The sequence below is a fragment of the Cebus imitator genome, unplaced genomic scaffold (genome assembly GCF_001604975.1).
Source record: "Cebus imitator isolate Cc_AM_T3 unplaced genomic scaffold, Cebus_imitator-1.0 Scaffold66, whole genome shotgun sequence".
Lineage (NCBI taxonomy): Eukaryota > Metazoa > Chordata > Mammalia > Primates > Cebidae > Cebus > Cebus imitator.
This window is the reverse complement of record NW_016107381.1, coordinates 636,946-660,178: the sequence shown is the minus strand read 5'-3', so window position 1 is coordinate 660,178 and position 23,233 is coordinate 636,946. Positions and strand designations below refer to the sequence as shown.

The 23,233-nt window shown below is 34.6% G+C and overlaps 1 protein-coding gene across 1 annotated transcript in view; it reads left to right on the top strand.

The window, feature by feature from the left end:
• The first annotated feature begins 836 nt into the window (after positions 1-836).
• LOC108305738 (ankyrin repeat domain-containing protein 24-like) overlaps positions 837-23,233 on the top strand; it is a 48,299-nt gene continuing 25,902 nt past the window's right edge. Inside the window, exon 1 of the mRNA XM_037739274.1 lies at positions 837-968. Coding sequence (XP_037595202.1) covers positions 837-968 — 132 coding nt within the window. The remainder of the gene's footprint in view (positions 969-23,233) is intronic.

The following is a 23,233-nucleotide window of genomic DNA, read 5'->3' as shown; positions in this document are numbered from 1 at the left end:
GACAAATGTTTATGTTCAACAAATCCTAAAATCCCTTATGCTTCAACCCCACTAATTTTGATCTTTTTGTTATTGATAAAATAGATGAATGGGGCAACTATGGTATAAAATTATGTTTTAAATTATAGTCAAGGAAAAAAAAGTGTCTAGTCTCATCTGTGGCCCTAAGGAAGAGGAGCATAATTATTCAAAATCAGATAACAATTGTTATAAGATCTAATAATCAACACAGAGCCTTTGACTTTATCAGCTTTTCTCCAAAAAAATTCTGACATTATTTCACAATGTATCATACAAATTGAGTATCACGTTAAACTCACATCAGAAAATTCCATATTTATTTCTTTTTCTCATTTTGCAAATTTAATGTAACTCTGATGCCAAAATATGACAGCACACAGAAAGCAAACAATAAAGCAGAAACAGCAAACAATTTTTCATAGTGTGATACCCTGAAGCTGATTAGTTGTAACTTCTTTAGACTGCTGTGTGGATGAAGATTCCAAGAATGTACCTTGGCTCCATGGGAAGGGCTGATGCAATCTATTGGTGGTATCTGTAAGCATAGGAAATAAACCTGAAATCTCACTAGCCATAGGTGAAGCCACAAGCACCAAGGCTGGTGGCTTCACTGTTGTAGTCAGTATTGGTGCTCATTCCACCACCAAACCTAGCACTAATGCTCAGTCCACCACTGAAACCACTGATGCTTGGTTCACTGCAGAAGCTAGGACCACTGCTTGGTCCACCACCAAGGCCAAAATAATAGAACAGGATCAACTATTGAAGCTGTTGCTGGAGGTGGGTTTGCCAGTAAAACCAGTGCTAGGACTGGGATGACTGCCAAAACCAATGATGGTACTCAGTCCTCTGTCAAAGCTGACATTAGGCCCACTGCTAAATCTACTGCTGGTGCTGAGGTAATCACTAAAGCCAGCATTAGTGCCGACTTTGCTGTCAAAATCAGCGTTGGTGAATTTTGTAAACAGGCAACCAAAATTCAAAATTATAAAAGAGGGCACAAAAGCACTAAAATAGGACTCAAAGAGCTAAAACTCAAAGAGCAAAAACTGTACATGTGAAACTTTATTTCTGGGCACTTTATTCTGAACAATTGGTCTACATGTCTGTATTTATACCAGTACCATGCTTTTTTGGTTCTGTAGCCTTGTAGTATAGTTCGAAGTCTGTAGTGTGATGCCTCTGGCTTTGTTCTTTTTCCTTAGGATTGCTTCGGTGACTTGGTTTCTTTTTGGTTCCATAGGAATTTCTTTTCTAATTCTATGAAAAATGACATTGCCATTTAAAAAGAAATAAGATTGAACTGCTTTAGGAAGTATGAATATTTAACTGTAAAGTGCTTTAGTAAGTGTGAATATTTAATGACATTAATTCTTTCAGTCCATAAGTATAAAATATTTTTCCATTTATTTGCATCATGTCTGATTTCTTTGAGCAGTGTTTTGTAGTTCTCCTTGTGGAGATCTTTCATCCCATTGGTTAGCTATATTTCTAGGTATTTCAGGGCTTCTGTGTGGTGATTATAAATCTAATATAAATGTCAGACCTCACACTGTAACAATCCTAGAAGAAAACCTAGGAAATACCTTTCTCAACATGACATCATGCTTAGCATAGAATTGTTGGCTAAGTTCCTAGAAACAAGAACTTACAGGTGGGACCTAATTAAACTAAAGAGTTTCTGCACAGCAAACAACAACAACAAAATATCAACAGAGCCAACAGGCAAGCTATGGAATGTGACAAAATATTTTCAAACTATATATCTAACAAAAGCCTAATATCCAGAATCTATAAGAACAAAGCAAATCATTCAACAAGGAAAAATCAAATAATCCCATCAAAAAATGGTCAAAGAACATGGACATTTCTCAAAAGAACACATATGAGTGGCAAATAAACATATATAGGTGATGGGGATGGAGGCAGCAAACCACATTGCCATGTATGTACCTATGAAACAATCCTGCATGTTCTTTACATGTACCCCAGAACCTAAACTGCTTATATATATATCTATATATATATACACACACATATATATATATGTATGTATATATATATACATATATATACATACATATATATATATGTGTGTGTATATATATATATATGTACACATATGAAAAATGCTCATCATCATCAGAGAGATGAAAATCAAAATCACAAGATATCTTCCCACACTAGTCAGAATGGCTATTGTTAAAATGTTAAATAATAACAGATGCTGGCAAGGCTGTGGAAAAAAAGAAATGCTTATACACTATTGGTGAGAATGTAAATTAGTTCAGCCATTGTTGAAAGCAGTTCGAAGATTTCTCAAAGGAGTTAAAACAGAGCTACCATTCGACCCAATGAGCCTATTGCTCATTATATAACCAAAAGAAAATAAATTCTTCTACCAGGAAGGCACATGCATGGTTTGTTCATCATAGTGCTATTCACAACAGCAGAGAAACGGAATCAACCTAGATGCCCATCAGCAATGGATTGCATTAAGAAAACGTGGCACATATATACCATGGAATACTATGCAACCTTAAAAAGAATGAAATCATGTCCTTTACAGCAACATGGGTGCAGCTGGAGGACGTGACCCTTAATGAATTAACATCAATAGAAAACAAACCACTGCATGTTCTCACTTATAAATGAGAGCAAAACATTGAGTACACGTAGACATAAAGATGAGAACAGGTGACACTAGGGACAACTAAGAGGAGGAGGGGAGGACAGGTGCATGGGTGCAGAAATTCCTATTGGGTACTATGCTGACTACCTGGGTGATAGGATCCATATTCCAAACCTCAGCATCATGTAATATACCCATGTAACAAGCCTGTACATGTACACCTATATCTAAAATAAAAGTTGATTTAAAAAAAAACTAATTATAAACCAACAAAAAATAACTGAAACTTTTTCATAAGTCTGCCAAGTCTCTAGAAGTCCTACTAAAAATATGTATGTGTATATATATATATATATATATATATATATATATATCTCCTTAATGTAATCCATTGTATTTTCTTAATGCAGTCCACTGCTGATGGGCACTTAGGTTGATTCCATGTTTTTGCTGTTATGAATAGCACTGTGATAAACATACACAGTATGTTTACACAATGGAATTACCTGTATAGTGTAACTGTGTAACTATATATATGTAATATATGTGTATATATATCATTTATATATATTTCAAGAAGTTAACTGAAAGAAAGAAGAACTGCCTAAAATATATATTTTAAGTTGCCTGGCTCAGGCTGAGACCCTGAAGCCCTAAAGCCTAAGCCATTTTTTCTGGAAAACAAAAGTATAATTTCTAATATCATCGTAGTCCTTGAGTATAACAGAATTCTTCTATCTCTGACTTGATATCTGCACCACTAAAGGATGAACAAAAATGTTATGACAAGCATGAAAATGTGTTAATCTGGTGAGTATAGAAACAATTCAGAAATAAAAACAGCTTCAGAGGTAATCCTCCAATGCCTGGAGAAGACACCTTCTAATATGACTGAAATAGCCTGCTGATATACTGAAAATGTGGCAGACACCAAGTAACAAAAAGAAATAACTTGTTCTAAAATGTAAAGTCATTTGCATTTTGAGGAACAAGTGCTTTTAAAGTCCAAGAGTTTAGAGACACACTGGGATTTGAGAGTGTCACAAACACAAATATATTTAAGTCACTGCTCACTGGAGAAAGAGCTTCCTTATATACTATGTATGGTGTAGAAGAGTTGCAATAGTTGCTAAGGTAGCAGTGGATCAGGGAATGATCACAGAGCTGCCTTCAACAGATAGCGACAAGGATACTGAGTGGGGCACTTTGAGTGATGTCAGTGGAAATTTGCTTTGTAGCTCCAAAGAAAATACACAAAATCAAAAATGAAAGTGGAAACCTCAAGTCACCAAAATGACAGAGGATTGGAGGATCAGGTCGTTGTATATTGAGAAATATGTGGAACCAGCCAAAAATGGAAGACTATAAACTCTAAGCCTGTAAGATTAGTGGAAAATTGGTGATAATACACGTGGATGGCTCCTCATAAGGCCCAAAACAGACAAGAACTAGGAAAATGGATAATTAAGTAACCCAAATAAATCTTCCTAAAGTATCATAGATGTTAAAGTATGGATACATACAAAGCAAATATTATCAAGATGACCTAAGGTATTTGTAATATCAAATTATTAAGGTTTTTTTTTTTTATATATATAAAGTAGCAAAGAAGTTTAATCCTAAAAATCCCAAGCTCTCACGATAACAGAACCAGGGCAGCTATAACACGTGATTTAGTAACTGACTGTACCTGGGTTTGATATGGGGAAAAAAGGAGGTAGAGTTTCTATTCTTTAGTACACTATACCATACATCACAAATGACAGTGGTTTATATACTTTTATAATAGATACCAAAGCTATCTCCTAATAAAATATTTTGAGCAAGACTATGTAGTATGGGTTCAAAGTTTGCCAGTAAAACGGTTACATGATGCTGAAGCTGAAATTACCTGTATGATGTAACTGTGTGACAGTAATTATAGAGAAACAAAAGTTGCAGCAGTAGTTCAGTGCCCAGAAATCAAAGCATTCTAGAGCTGAGCACATTGAGAGAGAGTAATCCAGACTAGTGTAGACATTGTCTGCTGGCATTACAGATGGCATAGAGCAATAGCACCCTTGGATTTTTTTTTCACATCTTGCATGTTGGGAAGGGAATGAAAGAAATGAGTTACACTTGCTGCAGTAACTTTATATCACTATTGAGGATGGCCAATGATGTTCCCCAAATGGAAACATTTTCACTTCAGAGCGAAAGAAGAGTCTGGAAAAACAAAACAAAACAAAACTGTAAGACTCTTAAACATTTAGGCCATGGTCTAGAACCCTAAAGTCTTTGAGAATGTTTCATAGGGCAGCTTAAATTGACACCAATTATTTCCATACCAGAGTGCCATATATTTCTAATCCTTTTTGTTAATATGGAAAAAATTCCAGAAAAGCACAAATGTGCTTTTTGAATAACATCTGATGCCATAAAATATACCAGTATACTGACCTCCATGTTTCAGATGCCCTAGTCTACCCATTAATGAGTCAATGGATGTTAATGCTATGTTTAAGAGGTAGGCATTACCAAATATGTATAGTTGAAGAAGACAAAGTAAGAACAAATTTAATCTGCCCATTAAAGTACATTTCATTTAAAAGATTGTTTCATGGGATCTTAGGAGGGAAATTTTTGAAAGTTACTGTTAGGTAGATGAAGGAAATCCAGAATATTATTATTATATTATTGTTAAAATTTTTATTTTATTGTTTTTTGTTTTAAATTATAAAACTGGATTTGGCAGATTTTAAGAAACGTCAGCAAAGCCTCCTTAAGGCTGTCTCTTGACAGATATAATCCTGTATGTATCTTTCTGAGCTAGACAAAGCATGTCAAAACAACAAGTGAGTTTAATCCCATAAAATATTTTCATATTTCCCTCTTCCAGTATGTTAGAGAGAGAATTCTATGACTCCGGAGTGTGATAACACAATAATAAATTTATAAAACAGTATTCTTTAGGACATTCGGAGAGGAGTTGTAAAAAGATACCCAGGAAGGTGCAGAAATTGCAGAAACAGAGTTCAGAAAAATCTTAAAAGGACAAAACCCTTAGCTAGGAAATACTTGATAAATGGCTCAAAGTTGACAGATTGAAGGCATTTCAGAGGTAAGAGCTGGTTTATATGTCAACAAATTTTCATAAAGCTAATCTGTCCTTGCCTTTTCTGATAGATTCCAATGCTTATTCTAAAATTTCTTCATAATTTTCTTGCTTTCCGCTTGATGATAGATCAATATGCACTTTCAGTATTTCTGTTTAGCTTTCCACTTCTTCCTTTTTGTAGTTTCCATTCAGATGGGTTTTCTTACTGAAGACCATGCATTATTTTTTTTTTCTCCTGATTCTCCTGTAAATTTAACGGGGAGTGACCTATTTTACAACTTAAAAGTTACCATATTCTATATTCTAGATGCAGTGTCTTTGGGGCTTCTTCCAAAAGAAAGAAAAAAGGCAACTGATTTGGTTACAGTGTGCTTTCTGAAAGAAAAGTGGTGTCTTAGAGAGTGGCAGACTCATACTGTACTGAAAAAGCTCTTTGATCCAAAACAAATTGATGTATTTCTTTGGACCCTAGGGAATAATGACACTATTTCAATTTAAAATATAGAACCAATAAAAAATAGTTTGCTAAAAGAATAATCCTTGGCTATATGTAAAACAGAATCCTTTGCTGAGAGCTCAACAAATAATACTGGTTTTAAAATAATTCGAAAAACAAGAAAACATAGAAAAAATAAGGCATTTACCCTGTAATACTCTTATACCTCCAGTAACAATGGAAGGTAAATATGGTCTTATTTGAGAATATTGATCTGAGATACTAAAATTTCAAGGTCAAATATCACATGTTTTCACTCCATTTGTGGGAGCTAAAAAAGTGGATTTCATGGAAGTAGATACTAGAATAGTGGTTATCAGAGTCTAGCATGTGAAGGCAGGAGAAGAGAGTGAAGAGAAGTTGGTTACATGGTACAAAAATAGGGTTAAATAAAGGCAATAAGTTCTAGTATTTGATAGTACAGTAGGAAAATTATGGTTAACAATAATTTATTGTATATTTCAAAATAGCTAAAGGAAAAGAATTGTAATGTTTCCAACACAAAGAAAAGTATCAGAAGTTATGGATATCCCAAATGCCCTGATTTGATCATTATATATTGTGTACAAGTATCAAAGTATCATGTATACCCCTAATATTTTTACAACTGTTATATATCAATAAAAATATAAGATTTTAATTTGGATATTTAATTTGAGCAAATATGAAAGTAGTTTGTAAATAATATTAAAATGTTATATAATAATACATAATTTTATATTATTAAAATTTATAATTAATAGTGCATTTTTATAGACATAAACTCAATATTTCCCAAAATGTGGTCCAACCATATTGAATTTCAGAATCAAATGTAAATGGAAAATACAGATACCTTATGAATTCTTATAGAATTACAATGCATTCCAAGATGCAAAATCTCTATAAGTCTATTTCAACTTTTTAGCTTCCGCTTTCTCTGGTATTTCCAAATGTGTTTCGCTACAGTAACCTCTGTGGTATCTATATTAGTCTGTTCTCACACTGCTAATAAAGACATACCTGAGACTCCTAATTTTAAATAAAAAAAAAAAAAGATACTTAATGGACTCACAGTTCCACATGGCTGGGGAGGCCTCACAATCATGGCAGAAGATGAAGGAAGAACAAAGCACATCTTATATGGCAGCAGGCAAGAGAAAGCTTGTCTATGGGTATTCTCCTTTATAAAATCATCAGATATCATGAGACATATTCACTATCACAAGAACAGCAAAGGAAAAACCACCCCAATGATTCAGTTACCTTCCACCAGTTCCCTTCTATGACAAGTGGGCAATATTACAAGTCAAGGTGAGATTTTGGTGGGGACACAGAACCAAATCATGTCAGTATCTGTAACTGATGTGTGTGTGTTTGTGTGTATATATGCACACAGTGCTATGTGTGATACCAATCAGCATCCCACTGGACACTTGTATTTATTGCAGAAAAGTTTGGAGTACACTAACTCATCATATAATGTCTAAGTCCTTCTAGTTATCTGATGCTGGAAGTATTGTCAATCATTAAATGTTTCGATTTTGACAATTATAGGGAATTAGTGGTTCTTGAACATTTGTAAAATGGCAGATAGTGACAATCATCTGAATAGCTTAAAAACAAGCAAGAATATTAAATTTCTCTTTTTTCTTGGAAAGTCTGATTGGGTAGCTCTATTGATTATAAATAATTCTTTAAGTTATAAAGAGCTTCCCAATGACTCTGATAAGTTACATTGGTGAATAACTGAATAACTAATATTCTTATACAGTACCAATGTTATGTAATTCACATGTTTGGAAAGACACTTTTAGACTATAATTTTATGATCGTATGGAATCTGTATTATTCATGTAATAATCCTAGCAATTAATGTCAGGTACATGCATTAAAATGTCTGAACTCAGGTCATGGATTATTTTATTGATTTAGAGATTGTTGGCAAACTTTTTTTTGCTATTATGTGAAAGGAAAATAAGTTACAGACATAGTCTTTTGGTCTGATTGATTGTGCAAACCCCTCCAGCCAAATTAATATGATAAAACCTAACCACAAATGTGATGGTATTAGAAGGTAGAGACTTTTGGAGGTGATTTAGTTATAAGAATATGATTAGTGCCCCTAGTAAAAAGGTCCTAAAGAGCAACCTTGCCCCTTCCACCATGTGAGAATACAGCTGGAAGTTGCCGTCTATCAACCATAATGGGGCACACTCACCAGACACTACATGTGCCAGGCACCTTGGTACTTGACTTCATTATCTCCACAAATATGAGAAATAAATTTCTGGTGCTTATAAGCTACCCAGATGATGATATTTTCTTATAGCATCCTGAGTGGACTAAGATACACAGGATGGAAAAAAAACTGCTACATCGGCTACTGATAGAGCCGTTGGAAGATAAGACTTCAGTTGATGGCTAAGTGCTGTTATTAATACTCTATTACTAAATTATACATAATTATGCACATATGCTAACAGCTGGATCAATTACAGGATTCACTCTAAAATGGCAGAGTATTATAGTGCACAGCAGAAGGAAAACTTAAATATCTGAAGCCTGCAGGTTGGGACATCTCAAAGTGAATACAAGAAGGGATAAAACTGAACATGTTTATTACTAATTTCCTTTTCCAAGTTTAGCAACCATATTGGATATATTGGAAAGTCACCTTTCCATGTTTAAGGAGAAATAAGTAAGGAACAGAAAGAAAAGAAAGGAATACTAATTTCTGTCGGAAAGCTTCTTGCTATGAAAACATAAGCACAGATGATAGAATGGCTTCAGAAAAAAAAAATTAATGAGTTATGATGCCAAACTAAATTCTGGCTACCTGGTTGCTAGAACAATATTTTGAGGATTTTTTTTTCCAAAAACAAAGATGGCATAGATGTTTATAAAATTGGCAGTTTAATTCCTTGTGTTCTCATTATCCAGTTCATTTGTTCGATAATTTTTATTAGACTTCAACTTTGTATCAGAATGTGTTAAGGGAGGAAAATAGAACAGTGAATATGACTCATTATAGCTCATAATCTAGAGCTGCAAAGCAAATAATTAGAGCATGCCATAATAAATATAATGATTTCAATACCTGGATTGTTATTTAGAGAGAAGAATAAGATACTGTAGTGGCAAGGATAATGGAAAGATGTATAAAGTGATTTCTGTCCTCAAGCTCAGATGACAATTGGGAGACAACAAGCTAAATGCTGGTGTGGAGAGCAGGGCATTCCAAGCATGGACATAGAACAAAAATAGAGATGAAAGAAGCACCATAATATTTATGGGACATTCAGAATGTTTTGTTGTGTAACTGTAACACTAAATGAATAAACGGGGATTGTAGCAATCAGGTTGGAGGATTAAGCTGTGGTCTGATTATGAATGGCTTAGATGTTTCAAGGTTAGAATCCTAGAAAGTATCTTATAGGTGATTGAGAGCCTGAATGAGTTTGAATTCTTTCAACTGTTAATAAAAGAAACACAACTGAACATAACCCAATCCAATAAAGAAAATGTATTGCCTCACATAACCTTAAAATCCATTGTAGGAGGCTCTAGAGGCTCATAGATTATTATCAAGTCAGGTATGATGGCAAGAGCTGGAGCAACATTTTGAGATTATAGTTGAGGTATTAAAGATAGAATATCAAAAAGTTAGAAAGAGCCTGAACTCGACATTTGAAACCATTATATCAGCCTGGACTACTGGTGCTTGAATTGCTATATGAGGGAAAAAGTTATTCCTTTATTTAGTGTATCCAACTGTATATGTTACTTGCCTTTAGTCATTTAGTAACCCATCTCAGTTATTGGATTGACTTTTTGCAGTATGAAAATGCTTGTCTTCAAGAGACCTTTATTTTACTTAATAATGGCCCCGTAGTGCAAGAATAGTGATTCTGGCATATTGTTATAATTGTTCTATTCTATTATTAGTTATGGTTGTTAATTTCTTAATGCATAATTTATAAATTAAACTCTATCATAGAAACATATGGATAGGAAATACATACGATATATGAGTTCGGGTGCTCTCTATAAGTTCAGGCATCATCCCCTGGGGATTTTGCAGAGGATGATGCCTGAACTCATAGAGAGCACCCGAACTCATATATCCTATGTATTTCCTTCTCTGCTGTGATGAGATCAAAGACAAGTTAGAAAACAGTGGTCCAAAAACATTTAATTAATTATTTAATCTTGCTATCAACCTCAGAAGGAAACGCAACTTACTTGCAGTCAGTAAGAATTTTCCCAAAGTTCAGGCTGTTCAATCTCTTATTTACAATATGAGATGCTCTATTACAAACTCATTGTTCATCATGCAATTTCCTTATGAATACTCCTTTCCAATGTTTTCTAACCAAAGTTATTTCCCTCCACTGTAATAATTAACTAATTTGAGGTAAATCTTTTATAATAATATCACTATTGTGAATGTCAGACTGACAGCACTGCCAAAATTACAAAGAGTTGGCCCAGTATATGCCAGACTTCCTTTTTGAAAAGTCTACCTTTGCTCTTGACTCACATGACTTTAATTATTCCCAAAATATAATAATTTGCAGATTTTTATTGATATCTTGCTTCTGCTCTGTTTTGCTCACCTGTCCTTATTCCCTTAAACTGGCTGAACACATTCTTTCTCCTGAAGAAAAACTGCATTTTCCTTCTCCAGAGTACTCACATTCTCCCTCTCTTGAAATTAATGTTTTCCAACACTTACTATTATATGACTTTCTAAATTGTTTATCTCTGCTGAAAAGAAGCCTGTAACTTGAAAAGATAAACCTTTATTTTTCCTTTCTGATTATTGTTTTCAATAAATTTTTTTATCAGTCAACTTTTCTAGAATCAATCACAGTACTTAATGTGGCCTGTAGTGTATTTCTCACAACTGGGTGTTGAATAAATTCTTTTGAATCAATTTATTAATATACTCTTTCTTTGCTTTAAGCAACTTTCCTTAAGGTATCGTACATATAACTTTTGAAATTAAAAAAAAATGTACAAAAGGTAGTTTTTCATCATTGTAGAAAAATATTACAATACTAAATCACATTATTCATGCAAGGGAAAGGACCAACAAGAACATGTGGTCAAAATAAACAAAAATAATCTATGTAATTATTTATAGTTGTAAAAATTTTTGAAAATAAAAAGTAAACTTGGAATTTGGGTTATAATTTTGGTATCGATTAAACTTTCCAAAGCCACTCAATTTAGTTAGATCCCCTGAGTGGTAAGATGCGTGTGCATATGTTGCTGTTTTTTGTAAATCTGAATAATCAGATAATTAGCTGATGAATATGAAAACAAGACATAAGAAGCTATAGCATATCAGGTTAGAATTAGTTGACTTATAACATCACTGAATGTATACATTCCATTTATGTCAAACACCATGTAAAAGAATTGGATTTAGAGTCAGAGATAACTGGGTTTAAATAAGGCTCAGTCTCTTGTCTGCTGTATCAGTTGAAGATATCTCTAGCTTCAAGTTACAGAGAAACCAACTTAGAGTAGTTTAAATTGAATAAAGTATTTTTTCACACATAATATAACATTAAACAATAGGGAGTATATGCTCTGTGATTATCTTGGTTCTTCCTTTAGGGTGGCTTCACTCGTGTGTTAGTCTGCTCTCATGCTGCTAATAAAGACATATCTAAGACTGGGTAATTTGTAAAGGAAAGAGGTTTAATTGACTCACAGTTCAGCATGGCTCAGGAAGCCTCAGGACACTTACAATCATGGCAGAAGGGAAATAATCACATTCTTCTTCACATGGCAGCAGGAAAGAGAAGTGCCGAGCAAAAGGGGAAAAGCGCCTTATAAAACCATCAGATGTCATGATAACTGACTCACTATCACGAGAACATCATGGAGTAACTGTGCCATGATTTAATTACCTTGCACCTGGTCCCTCCCATGACCCATGGGGATTATGGGAACTACAATTTAAGATGAGATGTGGGTGGGGACACAGCAAAACTCTTATCAACTCATGACTGAAAAATGGCTACCACCATCAGCAGATATGTTCCCTCTTCACTTTTAATGGAGTAGAGACGGCTATTCATTTAAGCAGAGAATAAAAGTGCTTTTCTTTAATCTGATTGAACTAACATAGAAACATAGACTATGCGCCTATTTGTAGACCAGTAATAATCACCAGTAAATGCCATATGTTGATTGCTTAAAGCCAAGACTTACATACTGTCATTGAAGAAACAGATGGAGTGCTATAAATGTCCCAGACTAATAAAGATTATCTCTGAAAACAGAGTCGATGTAATCCAAGCCACAGAGATTACTTGAAGGAGAGATGGATAACTGAACACAGTATAGTTGAATGCAGTATACAATATTGCTTAACAGTTGCATCTGTTTCTACAAGGCAACATTTATAACCTTTTAGTCATTATAGACTTCAAATGAAAAAATAGTACTAAGCATAGAGTCACTGAACAATTGTTTAAATATTCTTCCTTTGAGTAGACTATCTTTCAAAATAGTCTAATGTTCTGGGAGGCTAATGATGGAGGTGGTTTCCCCTCCATCTGTCATCAGCATGCTTCTCTGCACATTAATCACTTAATGCAGTATACAGAAATAGTGTAAGAGTAGAAGACTCTCTCACAATAGAGGAAATAAGTTTGGAATACACATATGCTTTCCTGTAAATAAAAGGGTGTATAAGAGGAGGATATTTTTATCTATGGCTACTACTATCATCTCTGGGCATAAAACAGTACTACATTAAATAATATTTCAATAAAATATTTTTAAATGAATCTTTCCTAATCATATAAATTATAATTTACCCGAGGATTTTTTTAAAGTATGATTGATTTACATTAATACCAATTTTGTTGACATGTAACCTATAAAAATTATGCTAATTAATTTCCAACTATATGCCAAAACTTTATGAAATCAAAAATTGCTTTTCTACTAATATTTTATAATATTTTAAAATTATATGTTACTTAATTCTACTAGGTCTTTGACTCATTGGGAAAGATATTAGTGAGTATATTCACTGTTACTTTGCATAAGACTTAATAATACTAAAAAGATAATACGCGGTGGCTCAAGCCTGTAATCCCAGCACTTTGGGAGGCCGAGGCGGGTGGATCACGAGGTCAAGAGATCAAGACCATCCTGGTCAACATGGTGAAACCCCGTCTCTACTAAAACTACAAAAAATTAGCTGGGCATGGTGGCACATGCCTGTAATCCCAGCTACTCAGGAGGCTGAGGCAGGAGAATTGCCTGAACCCAGAAGGCGGAGGTTGCGGTGAGCCGAGATCGCGCCATTGCACTCCAGCCTGGGTAACAAGAGCGAAACTCCGTCTCAAAAAAAAAAAAAAAATAATAAAATAATTAGGGTATTTATTTTCTTATTTTCCATTGGAATTTCCTTTTCCTCAATGAAGGATATACAATATTATCCTTAAATAATACCTTATGTTAGTAATTTCAGCAAGATAATAAAATGATAATAATTTAATAAAACCTACTTATATCTTTGATAGAAATCCATGTATTTAAATATTTTAAGTGAATATTGACTTGTCAATAATTTTAAGGAAAAATCACATCATATACCAACCAAATGGTCCAACACATTTACTTATTTTCAGATAAATATTATTTCATTTTATCTGGTTTTGCCCTCTTTAGTTATGTATTTTCAATGAGATATGCATTTTATTGCAATGTTTTCAAAAATTGTGGCTAATTTAGTTCATCCACTTATGTGCAACTAACAGTTAAATGTTGATGGCCGGAAGGAAGAAATTTCTAACTAACTTGTCATATTAAGTTGGGTGAATCCCCACCTACTTGGGCTGAGGCAGGGAATTGCTTTAACCTGGGAGCAGAGGTTGCAGTGAGCCAAGATTGTGCCACTGCACTCCAGCCCAGGAGTGCAGAGCTAGACTCTGTCTCAAAAAAAAAAAAAAAAAAAAAAAAAAAATCCTATCCTCTTAGGTAAAACGACCAATTTAAGGCAACAGAACTGCTGCAACTCAAAGTTCCTTATCTCCAATAGCCTAGATTACCTAGGAAAATGAAAAAGAAAGACCAATTTTAATTAGTACTTTTCAGTTTTTTCTCATAAAGTAATCTGGTCTGTTCAAGGAACCCACGGCTTTTAAAATCTAAAATCAAAGAAAACCATCCAGAAGCTATTTCTTGGCTTTGTGTACCTAAATTACTTTAGAAGCCAAGAATTCTCCTACTGTTTGAGTTGGCAGGAGCCCAGGCTTAGGCATGTAAGAATTTCTGGTTCAACTGCTCAGCACATATTGCATAGGGCATGCTATAACCTCTGGGGAATCATTACTCTCCAAACCATTAGAGAAACAGAGGGTAGGTAGTTGACAGGCAGGCCTCACACATAGCTAAACTGTATTGGCAATGTTGTCCAGAAAATAAGCAATGCTTCAAGAACAATTCAAAGGTGATATAAGAGGTAATGTGACAGAGCTAAGCTTACTAAAAGTTGGACTTACTTTGTAATGGCTAGTATCATTAAATGTTGGGATTCATTTTGAACTCATTTTTTCTAGCTTTATAAATAATCTCCCATCTTTAATCTAGAGAAACAACTATTTTAAAGTCAGAATGCAGTATTTTAGCACTTTTTGCAACAATGAATTACTCTTTTCACCATCAAAACTGTCTGGAAAGGTAATCAGCTAGCTTCAATTGTAATGTCATACTATAGCAATATCTTACCCATCTAGAGACCACATGACCATGACATATTGTCAAGTAACTAGAACAACAAAAACAAAAACTTTGCTAAGTCACAAACATAGATGACATACATTCATGTATGTAAAAATATTCTTATTCTATTATTACCTAATAAAACATTCCTTATGAAACAGGAGGGTTCCCTGATACCCCGCGCAGGATGTGCGACAGGAATGTTGCCTGCTTGGTTGCCCTGCAGCTCAAACCCCTAGGGGGATCATGTGGACAGGCAGGTTCAGAGGCTGGCAGGTTCAGAGGGTGGCTTTTGGGCGTCAACCCCACTAAGGGTGGATGTCTGTAGTCTTGAAGCCCAAATGGGTGTGTTTTACCAAGTTCTTTCATATTTCCTGTCTGTAGATGGGTCAGCTCAATGGACCCTCTGCCTTATTGCAAGGGTAAGGGGCCAGTGTGACAACCCTCTGTATCCTGAGCCCTTGACCAGTATATTGGAAGAAGCGGATCACATGTGGGCTCAAAAGATGAGTGCAAGTTTTTATTGAGTGGTGAAGGTGGCTCTCGGTGAGAGGGATGGGGAGCTGGAAGCAGGGCGGATGGACTGGGAAGGTGGTCTTCTGGAGTCTGGCCACCCATCAGCTGGACTCTTCTACCATCCCCGGCTGAACTTTCCTCAGCCCCCAGGCATCTCTCTTCTCTCTTTCTCTGCCACATTGTTCTACAGTAGCTAGTCTGCTTGTCTCTAAGTTCAGCCACATGTGTGTGTGCCTGCTATGGTCTCTGGTTTATATGGGGGCATGATGCGGTGCTGGCAGGCCAAAAGGTACCTTTTTGGCATGAAAACAGAAATGCCTGTCCTCATTTAGGGCCTCCAGTCTTCAGTCTTGAGGGTGCGGTCTTTGACGGGGAACCACTCTCTGTACGCAATATTTCCCTGACTCCTGTCATGTCACTGATATCAACACTTTTCATATTAAAATTCCACCCTAGTTCTGAATCCACAACTGACAATTGTTTGATTATGTTTTTACTTCTTAAAGTACTTCTCAGTAGAAGAATGTATTGACTCATAGATATGAGAGTTAGCTTTTTTGTCAATTATGTTATATTCCTTGTCAGCAATAGATTACAGTTCAGATTTATATAAACTTGAGTCTTTTTCTGAGTTATACTGTATAGAAAATATATAATTTCTAAATCATTTTATATATTCGATAGGCAAGACCCTTACTATTCTTTATCATTGGCAATAATACAGCAGCAGGTCAGTTCTAATTTAATCTCTATTTGGAAAGGCCCATGGCAATCTGTACAGAATACACAAATTTCACTGGAAAGCAATTATTCTGTTAATGGTGAATTAGACAAAGTTAAATACCACCTTGAGAGTCTTAATGTGGTGATCTCTTGGCAACAACTCTTAATTCTTCTACAGCTTTTTTCTAGTGTCAACAATATTGCTAATCATAATAGGAACCACGAAACTTCTGTATTTGTTCTTCAGTCAAAAGAATAAATAATTTTAAATACTATCATCTTATTTTTTAACGTTTTGTTGTTAATTGGAAGAAATTACTACGTAAAACCAATAGTTCACCTATTTTATTATTTTAAATTATTTTAATGATATTCTACAGTAAAAATATTTAACATTTGAACAATACCTTTAAAATCCTTTTATTTATATAATATTACATCATTTTAACCTCAGAGATGATAGAAGTTGCAGATAAGTATATGAGGAAATCAGAAACTTTGATTTAATTATTTGCCTAAGATCATTCAGCTAGAACGTAAGTGAACCAGGACTAGAACCCAGGTCTTCAGTACTCAAACGGATACATTTTGTGACCATAACAGCTCATCCCAAACTAAGGTTTTAAGTCAATGACTGAAGTGAAAGTCTGATACCAGCTGATGCCAGAAAGAGAAATGAGCAATTCTTAAATGGCCACCCACTTAAGAGATAACAAACCAAAATTTTTAGAACTAGTTCAAAAAAATGAGCAGCCTTCCCCAGAATTTTCTTCTTCCTTAGAGAGAAAAGTTTGTGAGCTTCTATTCATAACCTCTACAACTTCCTCTTTCATGTGTTACTCCACATTTTGCTTTGCTAACACATTTCCTTGGAAAACAAAGAATGGAACATGAAGTGAAATATGCTGCCTGCCTGAAGGAGTAGGCAGTGAAGCTAGTTGTTCATAAGTTTTATCAAACAATGACATTTTAAGCTAGTGTTACATATTTAAAATCTGGGGATATAAAACTATTTCAGAAATAAATTATTGATGTCACAAAACCATAAAATATTACTTTCATGGATTACATACATTGTAAACCTAATATATACTCTTTAACAACCCACATAGTGGCACCATGTTCAAACACTCTTTTTTAACAAAATTCTGAATTCTTAGCAAAAATTATCAAATATTTTTGTTTATTCTCAGTTGTTGTAATTCCTCTCATAGCTTAGACTTGAGTGATTACTTATCCTAATATTAGGATACATATGTATTTCTTTAGGCCAATACAAACCAAGAAGTCTTGGCATTTATTTATTGTTCCCAACAAGTATTTATTAATTTTTTACTTGGTACTCTACGTGCTTCAGCACCTTCAATGAACAAAGATGCTTGAATTCCAAGCTGCTCAATCCAGCAAGGAGAAACCACAAACAATAAGCAGTAAAAATGAAAAAAAAAAAAGCATAATGAATTAGAAACTTATGTAATACAGTAGAAGATGATAAATGCTGTGCAAAAACAAATAAATAAAAGGAAAATTAAGTTGGGATACCCAAGATTGGGTTCAAGATGAGTGTGCATTGAAATATTAAACAGATAATCAGGTCTGGCTTCAATGAGAAAACTGGACTTGAAGGAAAACTTGAAAGAGGTGAAAAAGGAAACCAATTTGATGTTGTTATAAGGTGCACTTATGCAAAAGCCCTGAGGGAGAAATGAGTCCAAATTTAAAGGTACAGTCAGGAGTGTGGCTGGAGTAGAGTGAGCCAGAGGAGAGTGCTAGGATATGAGAGCCTAAAGCAAAGTGTATGTGAGGACACGGGGAATTAGAAGAAGGAGAGAAATCGATCAGGACATTCTAAACCTTCAGAAGGACTTGGGCCTTTAATTTAAGTAGAATGCTAATGCAAGGCTTTAGGGAGAGAAGTAATGGGCTTGACTTCCCTCTAGAATGGCTCACTCTGGCTGCCATGCTAAGAATCATCTGTGTGGCAATAAGAAGAGAAAAAAGGCATCAGTTAGGAGACTCGAAATATATCAGGCACGTACAGATGAGGGGACAGGAGGAGAGAATTGTAGGTAGCACATTTCTTCACTTCTTTCTTTCTTTACTTGGTTCCTTGGGTTTGCTAGTGACTGCCTTCCTCTACAGTCATAGTTACCACCTTTTATTTTAGAGAAAGAAAAAGTGATTCATGAATTAGGGAAAAGAGCTGCCTTCTGTAAGTAATGTACTTTTGTAAAAGATGGGCTAGTAAAAGGGATAAAAGCCAAGTTCAAGAGCAAACATGGATAAATATATGTTATCTTTGATTCCAATTTAGAAATTTAAGTAGATTTTCTATTTGGGCTTCTTAGTTTGCTTATTCAGCTTCTTAACTACCCAGTGAGTATCAAAAACGATATTCAGACACTGGTTAATTCCACTGATCCTTAATGTTTAGCATTAGATTTATGGCTTAGTTCTTAGAAGTGTTTAATGATTTTTTATAAACCCATGTAAAAAGCACATGTACAAAGAAATGACATGTTAAATAAAATATTATTTTTCCTAGATGTACATTTTCAAACACTATTTCTGAACTTGGGAGATGGGTTGCAATTCATACTTTTAACTAAATATCTAGTAGTAAATCATTGGTCTGTGCTATGGTTATGTAAGTCTAGAATAAAATGTATTTATATAAACATATCTAAGACACTGTTTGCTCTAATGTACAGAATTAAAAAAAAAGTTTTTGGCCGGGCGCGGTGGCTCAAGCCTGTAATCCCAGCACTTTGGGAGGCCGAGGCGGGTGGATCACGAGGTCAAGAGATCAAGACCATCCTGGTCAACATGGTGAAACCCCGTCTCTACTAAAACTACAAAAAATTAGCTGGGCATGGTGGCGCATGCCCGTAGTCCCAGCTACTCGGGAGGCTGAGGCAGGAGAATTGCCTGAACCCAGGAGGCGGAGGTTGTGGTGAGCCGAGATCGGGCCATTGCACCCCAGCCTGGGTAACGAGAGCGAAACTCCGTCTCAAAAAAAAAAAAAAAAAAAAGTTTTTGATAGAATTCAACATCCTTTCATGTTCAAAACCCTCAACAAATGAGGCATTGAAAGAACATACTTAAAAATAATAAGAGCTGTCAGTGAAAAACCCACAGACAGCATCATACTGAATGAGCAAAAGGTGGAAACATGCATTCCCCTTGAAAACAAGAACAATACAAAAATGCTCTGTCTCACTATTTCTATTCAACATAGTTCTGGAAATCCTCCAAGAGCAATCAGGCAAGAGAAAGAAATAAAAGTGTCTAAATAGGAAGAGAGGAAGTCAAACTATCTCTTTTTGTAGACAGTATGATCAATGTGATTTTATACCTATAAAACCCCATAGTTTCTGTCCAATAGTTCCTTGATCTGATAAACAACTTCAGCAAAGCTTCAGGATACAAACTCAATGAACAAAAATCAGTACCATTTATATACATCAACAACATCCCAGGTAAGAGCCAAATCAGTAACCCAATCCCATTCACAACAGCCACAAACAAAGAAGAAAATATCTAGGAATAGAGATAACCAGGGAGATAAAAGATCTCTACAATATGAATTATAAAATGCTGTTCATAGAAATTACAGATTGCAAAATGAATGGAAAAACTTTCCATGTTCATGGATAGGAAGAATCATTATTGTTAAAATAGCCATTCTGCCCAAAGCAATTTACAGATTCAATTTTATTCCTATCAGATTCTCAAACTACTAATTGATATTCTTCACAGAATTAGAAAAAAAAATGGAACATTGACATTAAAGAACTTCTTTGAACACATAAATCAAAATACTTAGTATACATGAAAGATTGATTGTTCCAATTCATCTTGACTCTAAAATCAACATTTAAAAAATGGGCTGTTCAGAAATAGGAGGAGGTGAGGATCTAAAAACTACAACCATCTGATCTTCAACAAAGCTGTCAAAAACAAGCAATGAGGAAAGGACTTCCTATTCAATAAATCATGCTGAGATAACTGGCTAGTTATATGCAGAATATTATAACTGGACCTCTTTCTTATATCATATATAAAAATCAACTCAACATAGATTAAAAATTTAAATGTAAAATTCAGAACTATACATATCTGAGAAGACCACCTAGGTAATGTCATTCTGAATATAGGAACTGGCAAAACTTCCAAGACAAAGATGTCAAAAGCAATTACAATAAAAGCAAAAATTGACAAATGGGATCTAATTAATTAAGAGCCTCTGCACAGCAAAATAAGCTATCAAAAGAGTAATAAAAACAACCTACAGAATGGGAGAAAAATTTTGCAAAATAAATCTGACAGAGGTCTAATATCCAGCCTTTATAAAGAACTCTAAAAAATTTATCAGAAAAGAAAATATAAAAAGTGGGCAAAAGACATGAACACTTTTATAAAGAAAACATACACATGATCTACAAGTATATGAAAAATGTTCAACATTACTAAACTTTAGAGAGTTTATATAAAAATTACATATAAAAATTACAATCAGATACCATCACACACCAGTCAGAATGACTACTATGAAAAAGTTAAAAAAAAAAAAAGTGCTGGTGAGATTGTGGAGAAAAAGGAACACTTACACACTTCTGATGAGAATGTAAATTAGTTCAGTCATTGTGAAAAGTGGTTTGTTGATTTCTCAAAGAACCTAAAGCTGAATCACCATTTGACCCAGTAATCTTATATTGGGTATACACCCAATGGAATATAAATCATTCTATCATAAAGACCAGGCATGCATATGTTCATTGTGGCCCTCTTCAATATAGCGAGGACACGGAATCACTAGATGCCAATCAGTGACAGACTGGACAAAAAAATGTGGTACATACACTTGATTGAATACTACACAGCCATGATAACGAATGAGATCATGTCTTTGACTCAACATGGATGGAGCTGGAGACCATTATCATAAACAAACAAGAACAGAAAATGAAACACCACATGTTGCCACTTATATAAGTGGGAGTTAAACACTGAGTACACAGAGACCCAAAGAAAGGAAAAGAGAGACACCAGGACCTCCTTGAGTATGGAGGGTGGGAGGAGGTGAGGATCTAAAAACGATCTATTAGGTACTATGCTTATTACCTTGGCGATGAACTAATCTGTACACCAAACCCCTGTGACATGTAATTACCTATAAAACAAACCTACCCATGTACCCCTGAACTTAAAAGTTTAAAAATATGCCTCTAGAGAGATTAGAAAGTAAATTCAACAAATGATGACAGAGCCTTTGCTATGAGCCAGTCCTATGCACAATAAAACATAACATAAAACCAAATAAGTGACTACTTTGGTAATAATCAAGAAATTAATAATCCATCAGAAAAAGAAAGTGTAGAAGAATAGACTTACAGGGCAGAATGATCCGTCTGATAAAGCCTCTTAAATGGTACCTTTTTTCTTCTCTTGTACCTTTCCACTCCTATGCTCATGTTGGAAAAAAATAATTGTTTGGTGATCAAAAAAATCCAAAAGTGATCTGGTTATGTGGAGATCTTAACGGTCAATCAGCCTATGACATTTTTGTCAGAGTCCAAAAAAGGTAATTAAGCTCTGTTACTGTAAATCCAGCATCAAGAAATTTTATCAAAGTTAAGGTATAATTAGGAAAAATATATGTATACATGTACACAGAAGTATGTGTGTGAGCATATGTATATATATACTTTGTATGCATGATTTATATTAATCATTCATAAAGATTTGCAGGAAAAAGTACACATGAAAGTAGATGAATATATTCAAGTTTTTCAAACCAATGTTACCAAGAGACAAAGAGTCAGCAAACGTTTTATTTAAATGTCTAGAAAGTCAAGATTTCAATAATACTTTTTGATGGAAACATTGTCAGTTAGGAGGCCAAGGTGGGTGGATCGCCTGAGGTCAGGAGTTTGATACTAGCCTGTCCAACATGATATAACCACATCTCTATTTAAAAATACAAAAATTAGCTGGGTGGTGTGGTGCGCCTGTAGTCCCAGCTACTCAGGAGGCTGAGGCAGGAGACTTGCATGAACCTGGGATGCGGAGGTTGCAGTGAGCCGAGATCATGCCACAGCACTCCAGCCTGGAAAACAGAGTGAGACTTCTCAAAAAAAAGAAAAAGAAAGAAAGAAACATTTTCAGCAGGAATTGTCCTGAAGTCCCGAAGGCCTTGGTTCAGGCCTCTGAATTAGACTATTAATTACTTAACTCATAGAGTCCATGCTTTAGTTATCGTCATATCCCTTGTGATGAAAAATTCTGCACATTCTAGAAATTTAATGAATATTTTTATTGAATAGTGTTAGCTACTAAATAAAATTTAAGTCAGTGTATAATTATGGAGATGATACCAACAATCTATAAATCCTTTTTAGAAGAGAAATACAGTAATCTAATTGCCAAGTCTGATGTGCTATTATCAGTTTCTGGAATGACCAGCTCTTTATTCTAGATTCAAACTGAACATAAGACTCTGCAACCAAGTTGGCTCAGTGAAAAGGATATAAAGAGTGGCCAATTACTTCGCTGAAATGGAACTGTTAAAAGAGCAATCTAGCCTCTTTTAATGGAGAAGAAATTATATATTAAGGAACAGAAAAGACATGAAACTCCAAGAGCTATGCAGTGTAAAGTATCTGTTTATCAACATAAAAGTCAAAAAATAGGGAAAATAGTGCATTAAATGAAAATAATTGATAAAAACATATTTGCTGGCACTGTTTAACTTAGAGCATTCTACATAAATTAATGACAGTTTACATAGCTCTATAAAAGTTATTAAACATTAATATCATCTTCCTGATATATTATGGAGCAGCTGAAACGGATACATATTTGTAAAAGTTCTGATTTCAAGATTCAGAATGATGGGAGAAGGTCCTGAAAAATTCTTTGATCATTCTGCCTATCAAAAAGGAAATTAAACAAAACATAAACAAACAAATACATCAGTATAACTAAATGAATATATATGTATGTATGCATATGA